This window comes from Bos indicus, chromosome 6 (assembly GCF_029378745.1).
Source record: "Bos indicus isolate NIAB-ARS_2022 breed Sahiwal x Tharparkar chromosome 6, NIAB-ARS_B.indTharparkar_mat_pri_1.0, whole genome shotgun sequence".
Classification (NCBI taxonomy): Eukaryota; Metazoa; Chordata; class Mammalia; order Artiodactyla; family Bovidae; genus Bos; species Bos indicus.
Window position 1 is genome coordinate 102,411,829 of NC_091765.1, and position 15,931 is coordinate 102,427,759.

Consider the following 15,931-nt stretch of genomic DNA (forward strand, 5'->3'; position numbering starts at 1 on the left):
AAAACAGGGACGGAGCCAAAAGATGCCAGGCTATATTCGAGATTGCTTATTCCTTCTAACCAATGGTCTTCTCACCGGCTTACTGTTTCTGTCTATAGGATTTTGTCCCTATCTGGGTGATAAAATCAACAAGAAAATGAATCAGTAAAATTAGAGGTGTGTGGCAGAAAGTGAAGAGGAACTAAAAAGCCTCTTGAAAGTGAAAGAGGAGAGTGAAAAAGTTGGCTTAAAGCTCAACATTCAGAAAACGAAGATCATGGCATCCAGTCCCATCACTTCATGGCAAATAAATGGGGAAACAGTGGAAACAGTGTCAGACTTTATTTTGGGGGGCTCCAAAATCACTGCAGATGGTGACTGCAGCCATGAAATTAAAAGACGCTTACTCCTTGGAAGGAAAGTTATGACCAACCTAGATAGCATATTCAAAAGCAGAGACATTACCATACCAACAAAGGTCCGTCTAGTCAAGGCTATGGTTTTTCCAGTAGTCATGTATGGATGTGAGAGTTGGACTGTGAAGAAGGCTGAGTGCCGAAGAATTGATGCTTTTGAACTGTGGTGTTGGAGAGTCCCTTGGACTGCAAGGAGATCCAACCAGTCCATTCTAAAGGAGATCAGTCCTGGGTGTTCTTTGGAAGGACTGATGCTAAAGCTGAAACTCCAATACTTTGGCCACCTCATGCAAAGAGTTGACTCATTGGAAAAGACTCTGATGCTGGGAGGGATTGGGGGCAGGAGGAGAAGGGAAGACAGAAGATGAGATGGCTGGGTGGCATCACTGACTCGATGGATGTGAGTTTGAGTGAACTCCAGGAGTTGGTGATGGACAGGGAGGCCTGGCGTGCTGCAATTCATGGGGTCACAAAGAGTGGGACACGACTGAGCTACTGAACTGAACTGAACTGAACTGTGCTAAGTCACGTCCGACTCTTTGAGACCCTATGGACTGTAGCCTGCCAGGCTGATTGTGGGATTCTCCAGGCAAGAATACTAGAGTGGGTTGCCATGCCCTCCTCCAGGGGATCTTCCCAACTCAGGGATAGAACCCATGTCTCTTACATCTCCTGCACTGGCAGGCAGATTCCTTACCACCAGCATCACCTGGGAAGCTCAAAGTCAGGGGAAATAAGACAAATGGCAGGGCCTCCCAGGTGGCACCTATGGTAAAAGAAACTGCCTGCCAATGCAGGAGTCGTCAGAGACATGGGTTTGACTCCTGGGTAGGGAAGATCCCCTGCAGGAGGGCATGGCAACCCACTCCAGTATTCTTGCCTTGGAGAATCCCACAGACAGAGGAACCTGATGGGCTACATTCCGTAAGGTTGCAAAGAGTTGGCCACGACTGAAGCGCCTTGGGATGGATGCAAGGTAAATGGAAATGAGATATCCTTCAGGTCAACAAAATACTTTATCTTTAAAACTGCTAGGAAAATTATACAATCTGTTTACGAATGTACAAACTGTCTATAGACATGAATACTGGCTGCTCTACTGATTAATTGAGGCACAGGAAACATCATACAACACAAACCAGGGATAAAGCAAGAGTTTGTTCACTTTAACACTAGCCCTCGAAAGTCAGAGAATGTTTTAATATTCACTATTTAGGTTCTCAGAGCAACCTGCCTCGCATGTAGTACATGCCTAACCTGTGGTACAGATGGCTGAGAGACTGAGGCTTACTTTACCTCCCACCCCACCAAGGAGAAGGAGAGGAGACCCTTTGCATGGCTAAGGTCAGCTGCAGAGAAAGCAAGGGTCCTCAGCACTTGATCAGGCCAGCAAGTCAACCATCATTCCTCCCCATACTATGAATCACCAATGTTTCCATTTAATTAAGTACCCTGCCTATAAAATAATCTGCCTGTGATGACTTTAACATTTTCTTTTTTTTTTTTTACCAGGGAAATCCACACTTTATTTTTTTTTTTAAGCACAAGTAATGGAAGCTAAGTATAATACAGCCTCTTTAAGGTTCTAAGGGAAAATTATTTTCAATTTTATTTAATATTATATATATATATCTACATTTATATAAAAATAATGGGTATTTATTATTTTCAACTTTACACTCAGCCAAACTATATGAGGTCCAAAAAAAGACATGGTGGTTTCCAAAAATTTATCTCCAACTGAAGGTGTGTTCCAGTAAAGTGAAGGACTAAACCCAGGAAAGCAGAAGACCACATGATCCAAAAAGCAGGAAAGTAGCTACGGGCAGTCTCAGGTGATGAAAAGGGAAGTCTCCGGACAGCAGCTAGGTAGCAGGCCTAGATAGCAACTTGGCCAGACCACAGCCGGGGACAGAGGGTGCTGGGAGAAAACAGGAGATCATGAGATGATCTGATACGTCTGCACACCTGGGAAACAATGTCGATGGTGGGCTGGCAGATCTTCTTCAGAGAGGTTGTTTTTGGTCTCCTTGTCCATCTGGCAGCACCAGCCCTCCAGCCGTTCCGTTTCTGCCTGGAGCAGCTTCAGGAACCAGTAGCCGTCCCGGCGGCAGGCCCCGGGCTGCGCGGGCTCTGCCGGGGAGCTGGAGGAGGTCTCCAGCCAGGGGTCGGGCGGGGGCAGCGAGGACGCCTCCAAGGCAGGGTCGATGTTGTCTCCATAGGAGAGGTTGCGCTTGATCTGGGCAATCTTGGGGGCCTGCCGGGGGCCGGCATCGATGCTGATGGAGTTGGGGTGCGGGGTGCAGTCTGGGAGGCTCTTCTCAGAGGACTTACAGCTTGAGTCATTGGCATCCTGGGTATCCGAGTCGGTGTCCCGTCGGGAGGACATGCTGTGAGAGGGGGCACTGCTTCGCCAGTCGTCCTCTACCTGAACCCCGATGGATTGGAATTTGGTAGCGGGACTGGGCTCCTCGTTTGGCACTGGCTGAATGCAGTCAACTTGTATTCCTATAGATGACAGTTTCCTTTTGGGGATGGCCTCGGGGTGGGATTCAGAGCTGGTCAGGGTCCCTTGTTCGCTCTTCAGAGCTGCATGTTTTGTGGGTGGCTCGGGGGCCTCGGGGGCTGGGGTAACACCGCCCCGTGTCACGCTGGGTGGGCAGGTACTGCTGTCCAGGCTGTCCGAGGAGTTGCTCAGGTCAGACTGGCTCGTCACTTCGCTCTTGTGGTCCTGGCTGTCCAGGTAGGTATCCTGGGCAGACTCGGTGCTGCTCTGGAGTGTGACAGAGATGTCCTCAGCACTTGATCAGGCCAGCAGGTCAACCATCATTCCTCCCCATACTATGAATCACCAATGTTTCCATTTAATTAAGTACCCTGCCTATAAAATAATCTGCCTGTGATGACTTTGACATTTTCTATCAAAATAACAGTTGTGAGAGCCAGATGGTAAAGAAGGCATAGTGCCGAAGAATCGATGCTTTTGAACCGTGGTGCTGGAGAAGACTCTTGAGAGAGAGAGAGAGCAAAGAGATCAAACCAGTCCATCTTAAAGGAAATCAACCCTGAATACTCATCAGAAGGATGCTGAAGCTCCAATACTTTGGTCACCTGCTGCAAACTCCATTGGAAAAGACCCTGATGCTGAGAAAGATTGAAGGCAGAAGGAGAAGAGGGAACCAGAGGATGAGATAGCTGGATGGCATCACCGATGCAATGGACATGAACTTGAGCAAACTCCAGAAGATGGTGAGGGACAGGCAGGCCTGGAGTGCTGCAGTCCATGGGGTCACAAAGAGTTGGACACCACTGGGTGGCTGAACAACAATCAGAAGAATGCTTATACTTCCAGAAAAGCAGCAATCATTATACTTCAGTGATATTAAAAATACTCCTTCTGGGAACTTTCCTGATGGTTCAGTGGTTATGACTCCATGCTTCTAATGCAGGGGGCCCGGGTTCAAGCTCTGGTCAGGGAACTAAGATCCCACATGCCATGAGGCATGGCGAAAACAATACTCCTTCTATACTCTCAATCATTGCCAGTAAAAATGCAAAATGGTGCAAAACCTGGAAGGAGTTTGGCAACATCTAGCAAAACTTTGGCCACCTGCAAAGAGCTGACTCATTGGAAAAGACCCTGATGCTGGGAAAGATTGAGGGCACGAGGAGAAGGGGACAGAGGATGAGATGGTTGGATGGCATCACTGACTCAACGGACATGAGTTTAAACAAACTCCGGGAAATAGTGAAGCACAGAGAAGCCTGGCATGCTGTAGTTCTGGGGTTGCAAAGAGTTGGATACAACTTAGCAACTGAATAACAACAGCAAGCAAAATTACACATGTGTTTACCCTTTGATTCAACAATCCCCCACCTGGGAATCTAACCCAAAGATGCACCATCAAATATTTGGCTCACTGATGACCCTTTAAGAAAACTAGAGTTAGGTAATTCACAAGTATTTGTATATATCATCCTTCTCCTCTCTGTTTATATTTAAACATTCCTGTTTCATGGTTGCTTGTTCATTGAATAAAGGTTTATTCTTTTTTCTTTTTAGAGCAATCACACAATACAACTTACTCTGTAGCTTGGTTGCTTTTGCGTTCTTTTCCACTTAATATCACAGTCATTTTCAGGACAATAGATATAAGAAACTCATTTTTTTTTTCAAAAGAACTTCAACATAAATATGCCAAAATTTCCTCAATTACTCCATTAATGATGAAAAATTGCTTTGAGTTTTCTTCTGTTATAAACAATGTTATAATAAGCATTCTTACACATATTTCACTTGAATAATTCTTTTCCTTCTGTAGAATAGATTCTCCAAAGTTGAATCGCTATGTCAAAAGCCTGTTTTTCATTTTAATAGATACTACCAGATTACTTTCAAAAAATTTTATTATATTTCACTATCTTCCCTACACTGGAGGTGATCCCTTTTACTTCCCATGAGAACACTGAATAATGCATCTCACTCTTCTTTTGTTATACATCTGATTCTGTACGAGGTTGTGCTTTCCAATGTTTACTAGCCTCTTGGAAACGCCCTTACAACAGCCTTGCTTGTCCGATTTTTCTTTTCTCAACTTGCAGGAGCTATTTTAAAAGTAGGGTTGTTGGTGTTCAGTCACTAAGCCATGTTCGACTCTTTGTGACCCCATGGACTGCAGTACATCAGGCTTCCTGGTCCTACTCTATTTCCCTGAGTTTGCCCAGATTCATGTCCATTGAGTCAGCGATGCTGTCTAACCATCTCATCCTCTGCTGCCCTCTTCTCCTTTTGCCTTCAATCTTTCCCAGCATAACTCTTTCAATGAGTCGGCTCTTTGCATCAGGTGGCCAAAGTACTGGAGCTTCAGCTTCAGCATCAGTCTTTCCAATGAATATTCAGAGTTGATTTCATATCATCAAATGTAATACAAACATTTTTCCAAGCGTATATTTTAACTATGCTTATGACTTTTGCCACAATAAATAATGAACACAGAGGTAGTCAAATCTGTCCATTTTCCCCCCCGGCTTCTGAGTTCCCTGTTTTATTAGAGATCCCCCCTTCTCCTGAGGTTTTTCAAATATTGCCCCCACTTTTTACTTTTTCATAGGTTTATATTTTACATTTATGTTTTCAGCTCATCTAAAATTTATATTTTATATTGTATAAGGTATGAAACTGATCTATTGTCTTCTTTTATTTACTTGGCTGTGCTGGGTCTTAGTCACAGCCCTCGGGATCTTTGCCCTAGGGCCCGTTTGCCACAACAAGCCAGCACAGTGAGAAGCCTGTGCTCTGCAATTAGAGTAGCCCCACTTGCCGCAACTAGAGAAAAACCTCTGCAGCAATGAAGACCCAGCACAGCCTAAATAAACTAATAAAATAAAATACAAAAACAATGAATGTTTGAGTTGGGCAAAGTATTCTTCCTAACTGAAGAGCAAATTAAGGAAGAAAAGCAGTTTGCCAGAGCTTTCAAATCTCTGTATCCATGAAGAGGGTGTCTGGGACACTTCCTAATTCCTAGTCTATGACAGTGCTTCATTTCTGGCTCCTCATACCACCACATGCTGAAAGGAAGTCGATACTACATCGCTTTGATCTTGAACTTCTGGAGAACTAGCATAGCATTTTCCACCTGTATGGCTTTGGATCAAATCCCAGAAAGGTAGGGTTTCCCAGGGGGTGTGGTGGGTAAACAATCTGTCTGTAAGGCAGGAGACACAGGTTCCATCCCTGGGTCAGGAAGATCCCCTGGAGAAGGGAATGGCAACCCACTCCAGCACTTTTGCCTGGAGAATCCCATGGACCGAGGAGCCTGGTGGGCTACCGTCCATGGGGTCGCAGAGTCAGACACGACTGAAGAGCCTGAGCATGACGCACGCACCAAAAATGTAGGATTAATGACTGTGGGAAGCAAACTGTGAGATTCTATCAGACTCATTCTGTACCCTTGATCACACGGGTGACGATTTCCACCCTTTACACAACTCATGCCCATCACACGCACAGTAATGGTCAAGGATGGATGGCCATCCGTGACCCTGGTGCTCTGCCAACAATTACAAATACCAACAAAGCTTGGAAAAGCACACAGCAAGTGTGCATGAATGCGATGGACAGTCACACCTTTTGCTTTACTGCCATGAAATTCCAGTGCAGCATAAACAGAGGATGTGGCCAACTGGGTCTCTCAGCTACTCACCGAGGAAAACTGTTGGCAAAATCTGACTGCAGTATAACAAGAATCTGCTTGCACTAAGCAGAATAGCATCACCATCCACAAACCATTATAGAGAATAATGAGACAGACTCGACAGGTCTGGACAAACAGGTAAACCCTGAACCTCCTTTAAAACATGGAAATTACATATCTGTGCATTATACTAAAGTGTAGTGTCCATGGGTATACTATTTTGCAATGGGTTTAAATTATTCAATGGTTTTTAGCTTGAAACCAATAAACTCTGGAACGTTGACACTCAAAACTGTGAAAAAATACATTTGCTCTCCCACTGAAAAAAAAAAACAAACACATAAAATTATCTAGCTAGCCAGATGGACATGGAATATACTATAAGATCAGATCAATAGACTTGGCCCTAGAGATAGGTTCCAGGCCAGGTTTTTCATCCCCAAATATAAACATTACTCCTGTCTGCTGCTCCTCAAGAAGAGTAATCAGCATTTATTGAGTACCACATGCTAAGTATCAGACTTCATTACATACATTTCCCTCTTTTCATCTATAAAACAATTCTATGTGTGGGTATTATTTTCATTAGGAAAAAAAATACTAAAGTATGTAGAGTTATAGACAGAAACTTACACTAAGTCACATGGATTCAGTCTCAGTTCTGTCTCTCTCCTCTTCAGTTCTCCACCAGGCCCTGTTAAGCAGACCTGAAGAATCTGAAGTCCTATTTTCAGGGTCTCTGCTGAAGGATCAAGAACTTCTTTAAAGTCAAAATTGGCCGCTGACTCTCTCAGGCTCTACCACCATGAGTGCCCAGAATTCTTTCTTTGCTGCTAAGGACAAAAACACGTCCTCAGGGAAGGACAGATTTCCTACATCAAAAGTTATCAAACTAGAGTTCCCAGGTAGCCTAGTGGCTAGGATCCCAGGCTCTTGATGCCAGGAGCCAGATTCAGTCCCCGGTTGGGGAACAGATCCTGTAATATCCTGAATGTACTTAACGCCACTGCCTGTACACTTAAAACGGTAACTGCTATGTTATTTATGTTTACCACAATGGAAAAAAGGACCTCATATGACACGAATTTACCTACGAAACAGAAGCCAAGTCACAGACACGGAGAACAGACCTGTGGCTGCCAAGGGGGAGGCAGCAGGGAAGGGCCGGATTGGGAGTTAGGGATTAGCTGATGCAAACTATTATATATAGAATGGGTCACCAAGGTTCTACTGTATAGAAAGGGAACTATATTCAATATCCTGCAATAAACTACAATGAAAAGAAAAGAAAAAGGGACCTGAGAGAGTCTAACCCATTACTTTCACAAATGAGGAAACAATCCAGAAAGGCAAATTGCTCAAAGACACAGGACCTAAAACACAGACCTCTGACACAGTGCTCTTTTGCCTAACCTATATAATAATAATAATAACTTTATATTTATACATATATATGTGTGTGTGTGTGTGTGTGTATTGCCTCATTCAATCCAGGCAACAACCAGTGAGGTAGCTTATGTTTTTCCCTATTTTAGAAGTGGGCTTCCCTGATGAAATTAAAGCATACAAAATTTACATGACCTGCCAAGATGACCAAGTTAGTAAGTGACTAGGACTTCAAGCTCCCAACGTAGGGGGCCCAGATTCAATCCCGGGTTGGAGAACTAGAAGAAAAGTTATGACCAACATAGACAGCATATTAAAAAGCAGAGACATTACTTTGCCAACAAAGGTACATCTAGTCAAGGCTAAGGGTTTTCCAGTGGTCATGTATGGATATGAGAGTTGGACTATAAAGAAAGCTGAGCGCCGAAGAATTGATGCTTTTGAACTGTGGTGTTGGAGAAGACTCTTGAGAGTCCCTTGGACTGCAAGGAGATCCAACCAGTCCATCCTAATGGAGATCAGTCCTGGGTGTTCATTGGTAGGACTGATGTTGAAGCTGAAACTCCAGTTCTTTGGCCACCTGATGCAAAGAGCTGACTCATTTGAAAAGACCCTGATGCTGGGAAAGATTGAGGGCAGGAGGAGAAGGGGACGACAGAGGATGAGCTGGTTGGATGGCATCACCGACTCAATGGACATTGAGTTTACCCAGAGTTTGGGTAAACTCTGGGAGTTGGTGATGGACAGGGAGGCCTGGAGTCCTGCGGTTCATGGGGTCACAGAGTCAGACACGACTGAGCTACTGAACTGAACTGGAGAAATGGATCCCAAATGCTGCAACTAAAGATTCCACGTGCTGCAAAAGGACCAGGCACAGCTAAATAAATAAATTTAAAAAAAATTTTTTATGTGTGGGATATGTTTAAAGAACAATTAGTAGTCCATTCTTACTACAGACCAGCTATGCTTAAGGGGTTAATGGGAAATAAACCTACAGAAGTCCATTAGACTTGAATTAGGTTCTATTCAATTTAGCAGGTGTTGAAAAGCCTTTATATGTATATATTCCTTTTCTCCTCACAATACCACAAAGGAACTACTATGATTTCTAGTTATAAAAAAGAGGTCCCAAGTCAGGATATAAAGACAAGCAGTCAAATCTCAGAGCCTATCTTAACCACTTACTACAAAACCATGATGGAGGCATGAGTACATTCTTAACATATCTTAACCACTTACTACAAAACCATGATGGAAGGCAGAGAGTACATTGTGAAGGTGCTGCAACTGGCCAAGAAAGGAACTGTGGGGCCTGAATAGAGGTGATGACAGTGGAGAGATGGGAAGCCAAGCTCTGTGTGACGCCAAGAGGCTGGGCTACAGTACGAGCCACAGGACTGAACGGAGGAAGAGAAGCATGGACAGAGTCACAGGGGACTGCCAAGATGATGAGCCCAGGTGACTGGGAAGAGGACTGCGGTCAGCATCAGACACTCAGAATACAGAAACTCAGTTGTGTCTGACTCTGCAACCTCCCGGACTTCAGCCACCAGGCTCCTCTGTCCACGGACTTCTCCAGACAAGAAGACTGGAAGGTGTAGCCATGCTCTTCTCCAAAGGATCTTCCCAACCGAGGGATCAAACCTGGGTCTCCTTCATTGCAGATGGATTCTTTACCATCTGAGCTACCAGATGCTAGACTAAATGCTCTTAGATTTCATCCAGTATGAAAAACAGAATTCCTATCAATGATTGTCTACTGAGTTTTGTTAAAAGTTATTTTTGTTGGTAGTCAAGTAAGAAAAGCAATGAACTTGGATACTGTTTCAGTCAATAATACTGAGCTTCCAATTTATAATTTTTACAGAAAATTAAGATTTCTTACTCTTGTATCTATAAGCTTTTGAAAATCTAGTATTTAGTCCCCATTTAAAAATTTCATTTCTTTGATTTAAATTTTTTTACTTGATTTTTGTTTTGTTTTTTTGTTTGTGAGGCTTGAAATCAAAATTTTATAAGAAAAAGGGGAAAGTAGCTAATATTTACTGTGTACCTACTATGTCCCTGGCACCCTGCATATATATTTCCTGCTTAAAATACAGTCTCATGGGGAATAGGTAATTTTAACCCCATTTTACAAATGAGGCTTATAGGTTAATTTGACCGAAGTTAAAAGCTAATTAAGCAAAGTAAAATGAACATTACATTTTACAGACTTCCTATTATTGGTGCTTTTATTATAATGTTGGCTAATAAGAGATGAAGATAAATGTTCTCTTTCCCAGAGGTATTTAAGAACACTGTTTAAAGATGTATGCTCCTACCTAAATGTCCATCAACAGAGGAATGGATAAAGAAGATGTGGTACATATATACTATGGAATACTGCTGCTAAGCTGCTAAGTCACTTCAGTCATGTCCGACTCTGTGTGACCCCAGAGACGGCAGCCCACCAGGCTCCCCCGTCCCTGGGATTCTCCAGGCAAGAACACTGGAGTGGGTTGCCATTTCCTTCTCCAATGCATGAAAGTGAAAAGTGAAAGTGAAGTCGCTCAGTCGTGTCTGACTCTTAGCGACCCCATGGACTGCAGCCTACTAGGCTCCTCCATCCATGGGATTTTCCAGGCAAGAGTACTACTCAGCCACAAAAAGGAACAAAATTGTGCCATTTGCAGAGAGATGGATGGACCTAGAGACAGTCACACAGAGTGAAGTAAGTTGGAAAGAGAAAAAACAAATACTGTATTAACACACATATGTGGAATTTAGCAAAATAGTACAGGTGAAAGGGAAGTCGCTCAGTCGTGTCCGACGCTTTGCGACCCCACGGACTGCAGCCACCAGGCTCCTCCATCCATGGGATTTTCCAGGCAAGAGTACTGGAGTGGGGTGCCACTGCCTTCTCTGAGTATAGGTGAACATGTTTGCAAAGCAGACATAGAGACACAGATGTAGCAAACAAAGGTACAGACACCAAGCAGGAAAGAAGGGGGTTTAGGACGGATTGGGAGATTGGGATTAATATACACTACGATGTATAAAATAGATAACTAAAGAGAATGAACTGTAGAGCACAGGGAACACTACTCAATGCTCTAAATGACCTAAAGTGCTCTAAGTGGCCTAAATGGGAAGGAAATTCGAAAAAGTGGTGATTTAGGTAAACATATAGCTGACTCACTTTGCTGTACAGCAGAAACTAACACAACATTGTAAAGGAACTATACTTCAATAAAAAAATTTTTTAAAGATTTATGCTCATACTCAGAAGATCTAGTTGTGCTAATAAACAGCATTGAAAAAAGTGCCCAAATTGCAGACTGATGAGAAACAGCTGTGACTTTAAATCTGAATTTTGCCATATTCAATGTGTAGCATTTGGCAATCTACTTAACCAATCTGAGACACAATTTTCTCAGCCATAAAATTCAGAATTATAAACGGTCATTTACAAGGTTGTTTTGAGGGCCAAAAAAAGAAGAGAAAGAGCATTCGTGAAAGCATCAGTCCTGTGCCTGTTCAGGGTACTTAATAAATATGTGTCCTTTTTCTTGCCCAAAACTTGCAGTCCCTGGAAGTTATCACTGTTATATAAACTTTGTGTAAAGAATATTTATCATTTTCCAATTATTATGTTAATGTCAGCTTTATTGAATTTCAATTAGCAGTGCACATTGAGGGGGGAGGGTTTAAATGAGCGAGGCAAGTGATTCATTTTAAATCTTTGATAAGTGGGTAACTAAAAACATAACCATATGAAAATTAATTATTGGTCTGCTTGGCATGAACCCATTAAAATTTATAGGTGAAATAAGTTCCATATGCTAAACATTGAGCACATGCAGGAAACTAGAAACCCATAGCTGCAGCTGACTCACTAACGTCAACTCCCAGCAAAGTCACCACCTGATTCATTCATTCATTGTATACTAAATTTCAACTAAATGGCATACACACCGAACAAAGATTTAAATTTATAAGTAGGTCTTTCCCGGGGCAAAAGGTGAAACAGCTTGTTCATAAGTAAGCAAAGATTCTAGAACGACCACTGCTTTGTAGCCCTTTCATTTTTATAATTGTGATTCCATCCTTTCCTCAAATGCCCTTTTTTTCCCCTCATCGGAACAAGTACTCCAAAATATATGTGATTAATTCATTTTCATTAAAATGTAAATGAATGATAAAGCCTGATGTCTCCCCACGGGTTTTCAGCTACACTGTAACTGGGATCAGGGTCATTGACCAAAATGAAAGGAATGAGATTCTAGTAGTGAATGCTAAGCATCTGCAAAGCCACAAAAAAGCTTTAGTCATAAAAGTCTTTGTGTTACTCCGCAAGTCAACTCAACAGGCCTCTTAAAGCAGGATACCCCTGAAGCACCCTTATCCAATCCCCCAAAATACTGATCTCATAAAGTAGGTGCTCATTAGGGTCACGAGGCCCTCATTCTGCTTGTGCGGACACCACCATCACCCCCACTACAATAGCAACCAACTATCCTTAGCTTCTTGGGAGTCTGAGCCTATTGTGAAATTAGGACTGTTGTTAAAGCCATCAGTGTGGGTGAGAATGAGTTCACGCCTAGGAAGGGCCACTGGGTGAGGCGGAGACATGACTTCACTACTGTGTATGAGCCCAGCCCCTTTACTCTGAAAAGAATAACTCAGAAAAGTTGCCAGTAAAACAGAGGACAGTCACAGCAAAGTTAATTTTAAGTTCAAAAAGGAAAGTCCTGGGGACTTCCCTGGTGGTTTAAGGGCTTAGACTCCCCACTTCCACTGCAGGAGGTATGGGTTCGATCTCAGGTCTGGGAACTAAGATCCCACATGCTGTGTGGTGTGGCCAAAAATCAAGGGGGTAAAAAAGATGAAAGTCCTTCTGGGACTGAACAATCTCTGTAAAATGTTTCCCACTGGAAACTCTATCTAGATTGGCAGAGTGTTTAACACAACCGTGCAAGCCTCCAACACCCACCCCAGGCAGGGGAAGACAGCTGAGCTTCCCTCATATAACTTACCTGAGATCCATATCTCCATCCACCCAGAAGGTGAAAATGTTTGAGACAGTTCCCCCTGGGCAACACCCCATGATGAGGACAGCTATAGCTTGGAGTGGCTTCAGGGAGAAGCTGATGATCAGGAGGTAGGCGATGAGAGGCATGAGCCCAAACTGGCAGAGCATTCCCACAGCGATGCCCCAGGGTCTCCTGATGTGTCCCCAGAGCTTCTGGACCTCCACAGAGCATCCCAAGGAGAACATCAGCAGGCCGATCATCAGGGCCGACACCACTGTGAATACGAGGTCCAGGTTCCCGAACGCCTTCAGCCCCTCCGGCAGCTCCTCCTCCGAACTGTTGGCCGGGCAGGCCAAGCCGCTGGAACAATTTGCTCTCATCTCCTTATCTCCATAAGGCAGCATCACAAATGAACCTCCTGCTGTAATGCCTGGGCAGGTCTATCCTGCTGTATTTTTAATAATGTCACCAAGTCACACGTGGAGGATCATTCCAGGAGCCAAGGGCCAGCCAGGTGATTCATCCTAATTTGGTCAATTTATTCACAAGTGGTATTATAAAAGTAATTATCATGGCCAAGAAACATAATAAACTGTGGAAAGGAAGGCTTTCCACATTTACGGATACTTACCAGTGAACATTCACGTGAAATGAGACAAGCAAACTGACTGTCAAGTGGAGCAACCGGTGTGCTGTCAACAATCACACTGGGTTCCAGGAAAGCAGGCTGGTTGGCAAGACATAATTCCTCCAGATTCAGCGGGGATTTCCAAGAGCCAGGATGCAATGTTTTGCAGAGAGAAAGGCTAACTCTGGGGGAAAAGAAAAAAAAAACAAAGGCAGCTAAGCCAAAGCCACACCTCGTAGCATGAGCAAAATACTTCAGCCTAGAGAATTCTATGAGGAGCATAGAGGAGCCTGGCGGGCTACAGTCCATGGAGTCACAAAGAGGCGGACACAACAGAGTGACTAACACTTTCACTTGCTGTTGAAGAAATTAAAACAAAAGAAGGCCAGTTTAAGAAATGTCAGGAGGGAATAAGGATCATTTCAAGAGAGCTTTGGAATTAGTCACTTTTTCTTCTTTCTGTTTCTACTAGAATGCGTGTCTAAAACCAATGGTTAAACGCCGCTGAGAGTAATACGGTGTTAAGCACCCGGTGGGTCTCGTGAAACATGTGGAAACTCATTTCTGATCTGAACCCAAAATAATTCAAGGGAAATGTCACTCTCCTTCGGAGAATAGAGTCGGCTTTGAGAAGCCCCACCCCTGGGTCTTGAGGTGAGGTCTGGGAATTCAGCAATGAAATGTGATAAAGAGCTTGTCTGGGGAAGGCTCGAGACAAGAGTCCGAGGTCAGCCTGTGACCGCAACGGCCTGGGGCCTCTCTGTGTGTCTTAACCACACAATCACATGTTTTGTTGGCAAAACCAGGCGAGAAAAGAACGGTCCCATGAAACTAAGGCTCCAAAACAGCAGACACCACACCCTTTCTCACTGAAAGCAGGAAGTATATTTGTGGCACAGAGGCTGAGGACAGGGAACACTTTATAAATGGTCCCACGTGTCTTCAGAGTGACACTAGCTCTGCATTGTTTATTTCTAGATTAGCAAATTACTTTCCATGACAAAATGTTCTGGGCATGCTTGCTGTATACAAAAACAAGCTGAATACAAACGTGAAATGAAATCTATTTGCAGGAAGTATAAACTCACTCAGGCAACCTACACCCCAAAAGCAGCTCTGAAGGGAGAACCTTGCTGGAGGCCATTCACAGGTCTTGTTTTATGCCCAAGAACAAGCTAACATCTACAGCAAGCTTGGTGAGCTTGTCAGGAGACAATCCAGAACCATCTGCATTGTGTTTATTCAGAGTCAAGCAAAGAAATGGGCTTCCCTTGTGGCTCAGCTGGTAAAGAATCTGCCTGCAATGAGGGAGACCTGGGTTTGATCCCTGGGTTGGGAAGATCCCCTGGAAAAGGGAAAGGCTGCCCACCCACTCCATCATTCTGGCCTGGAGAATTCCATGGACTGTATAGTCCATGGGATAGCAAAGAGTTGGACACGACTGAGTGACTTTCACTCACAAGCAGAGAAATGGATATTTAGGAGTGGGTTAGGTCTCTGGAAAGCTGGTGTTCTCAGCTGAAAGATGTTAAGGTGTGGTCAAGCTGAAGCGGAATGGAGGAAGGAAAGAATTAACATTTTTTTGAGGACCGACTAAGTGACAGGGGGTTTCCCAGGTGGCTCAATGGAAAGAATCCACCTGCCAAGCAGGAAATGCAAGTTCAATCCCTGGGTCAGGAAGATCCCCTGGAAGAGGAAATGGAAACCCACTCCAGTATTCTTGCCTGGGAAACCCCAAGGACAGAGGAGCCTGGTGGGCTGCAGTCCATGGGGTCACCAAAGAGTCGGACACAACTGAGCGACTCAACAATAAAGTGACAGAGACATGCTAGGTTACTTGCACTTATGTGGCTGTGTCTGGTGAAGCAAAACATTTTTAAACTTTATTTAGTAAGAAAGTGAAAGTGAAGCCACTCAGTCGTGTCCAACTCTTTGAGACCCCATGGACTGTAGCCTACCAGGCTCCTCCATCCATGGATTCTCCAGGCAAGAGTACTGGAGTGGGTTGCCATTTCCTTCTCCAGGAGATCTTCCCAACACAGGGATCGAACCCGGGTCTCCCGCATTGCAGGCAGATGCTTTACCATCTGAGTAAGAAAGTATCAGATTATTTCTGTTTGGATAATGTTAAAAAGTCCCTTGGTAGACCTTTCTTACTGAAAGAATCACTTGAACAACTCTTCTTAGTTATACAAATTTAAGTTTAGTAAGCCATACCCAATAGTGATTGGTTTTGCTACTCAGCTCTACTAGCTGGAAAATGAAGTGAAATGTGAGTTGCTCAGTTGTATCTGACTCTTTGCCACCCCT

At 43.8% G+C, this 15,931-nt stretch overlaps 1 protein-coding gene and 1 pseudogene across 2 annotated transcripts in view; both read right to left on the minus strand.

Annotated features, from left to right (window-relative positions):
- SLC10A6 (solute carrier family 10 member 6) overlaps positions 1 to 13,397 on the minus strand; it is a 34,139-nt gene extending 20,742 nt beyond the window's left edge. For both annotated transcript variants that reach the window (XM_070791745.1, XM_019963061.2), the window contains exon 1: positions 12,997 to 13,397. In XM_070791745.1, coding sequence (XP_070647846.1) covers positions 12,997 to 13,397 — 401 coding nt within the window. The remainder of the gene's footprint in view (positions 1 to 12,996) is intronic.
- LOC109559955 (disks large-associated protein 4 pseudogene) lies at positions 1,577 to 3,201 on the minus strand (annotated as a pseudogene).
- Positions 13,398 to 15,931: the final 2,534 nt, after the last annotated feature.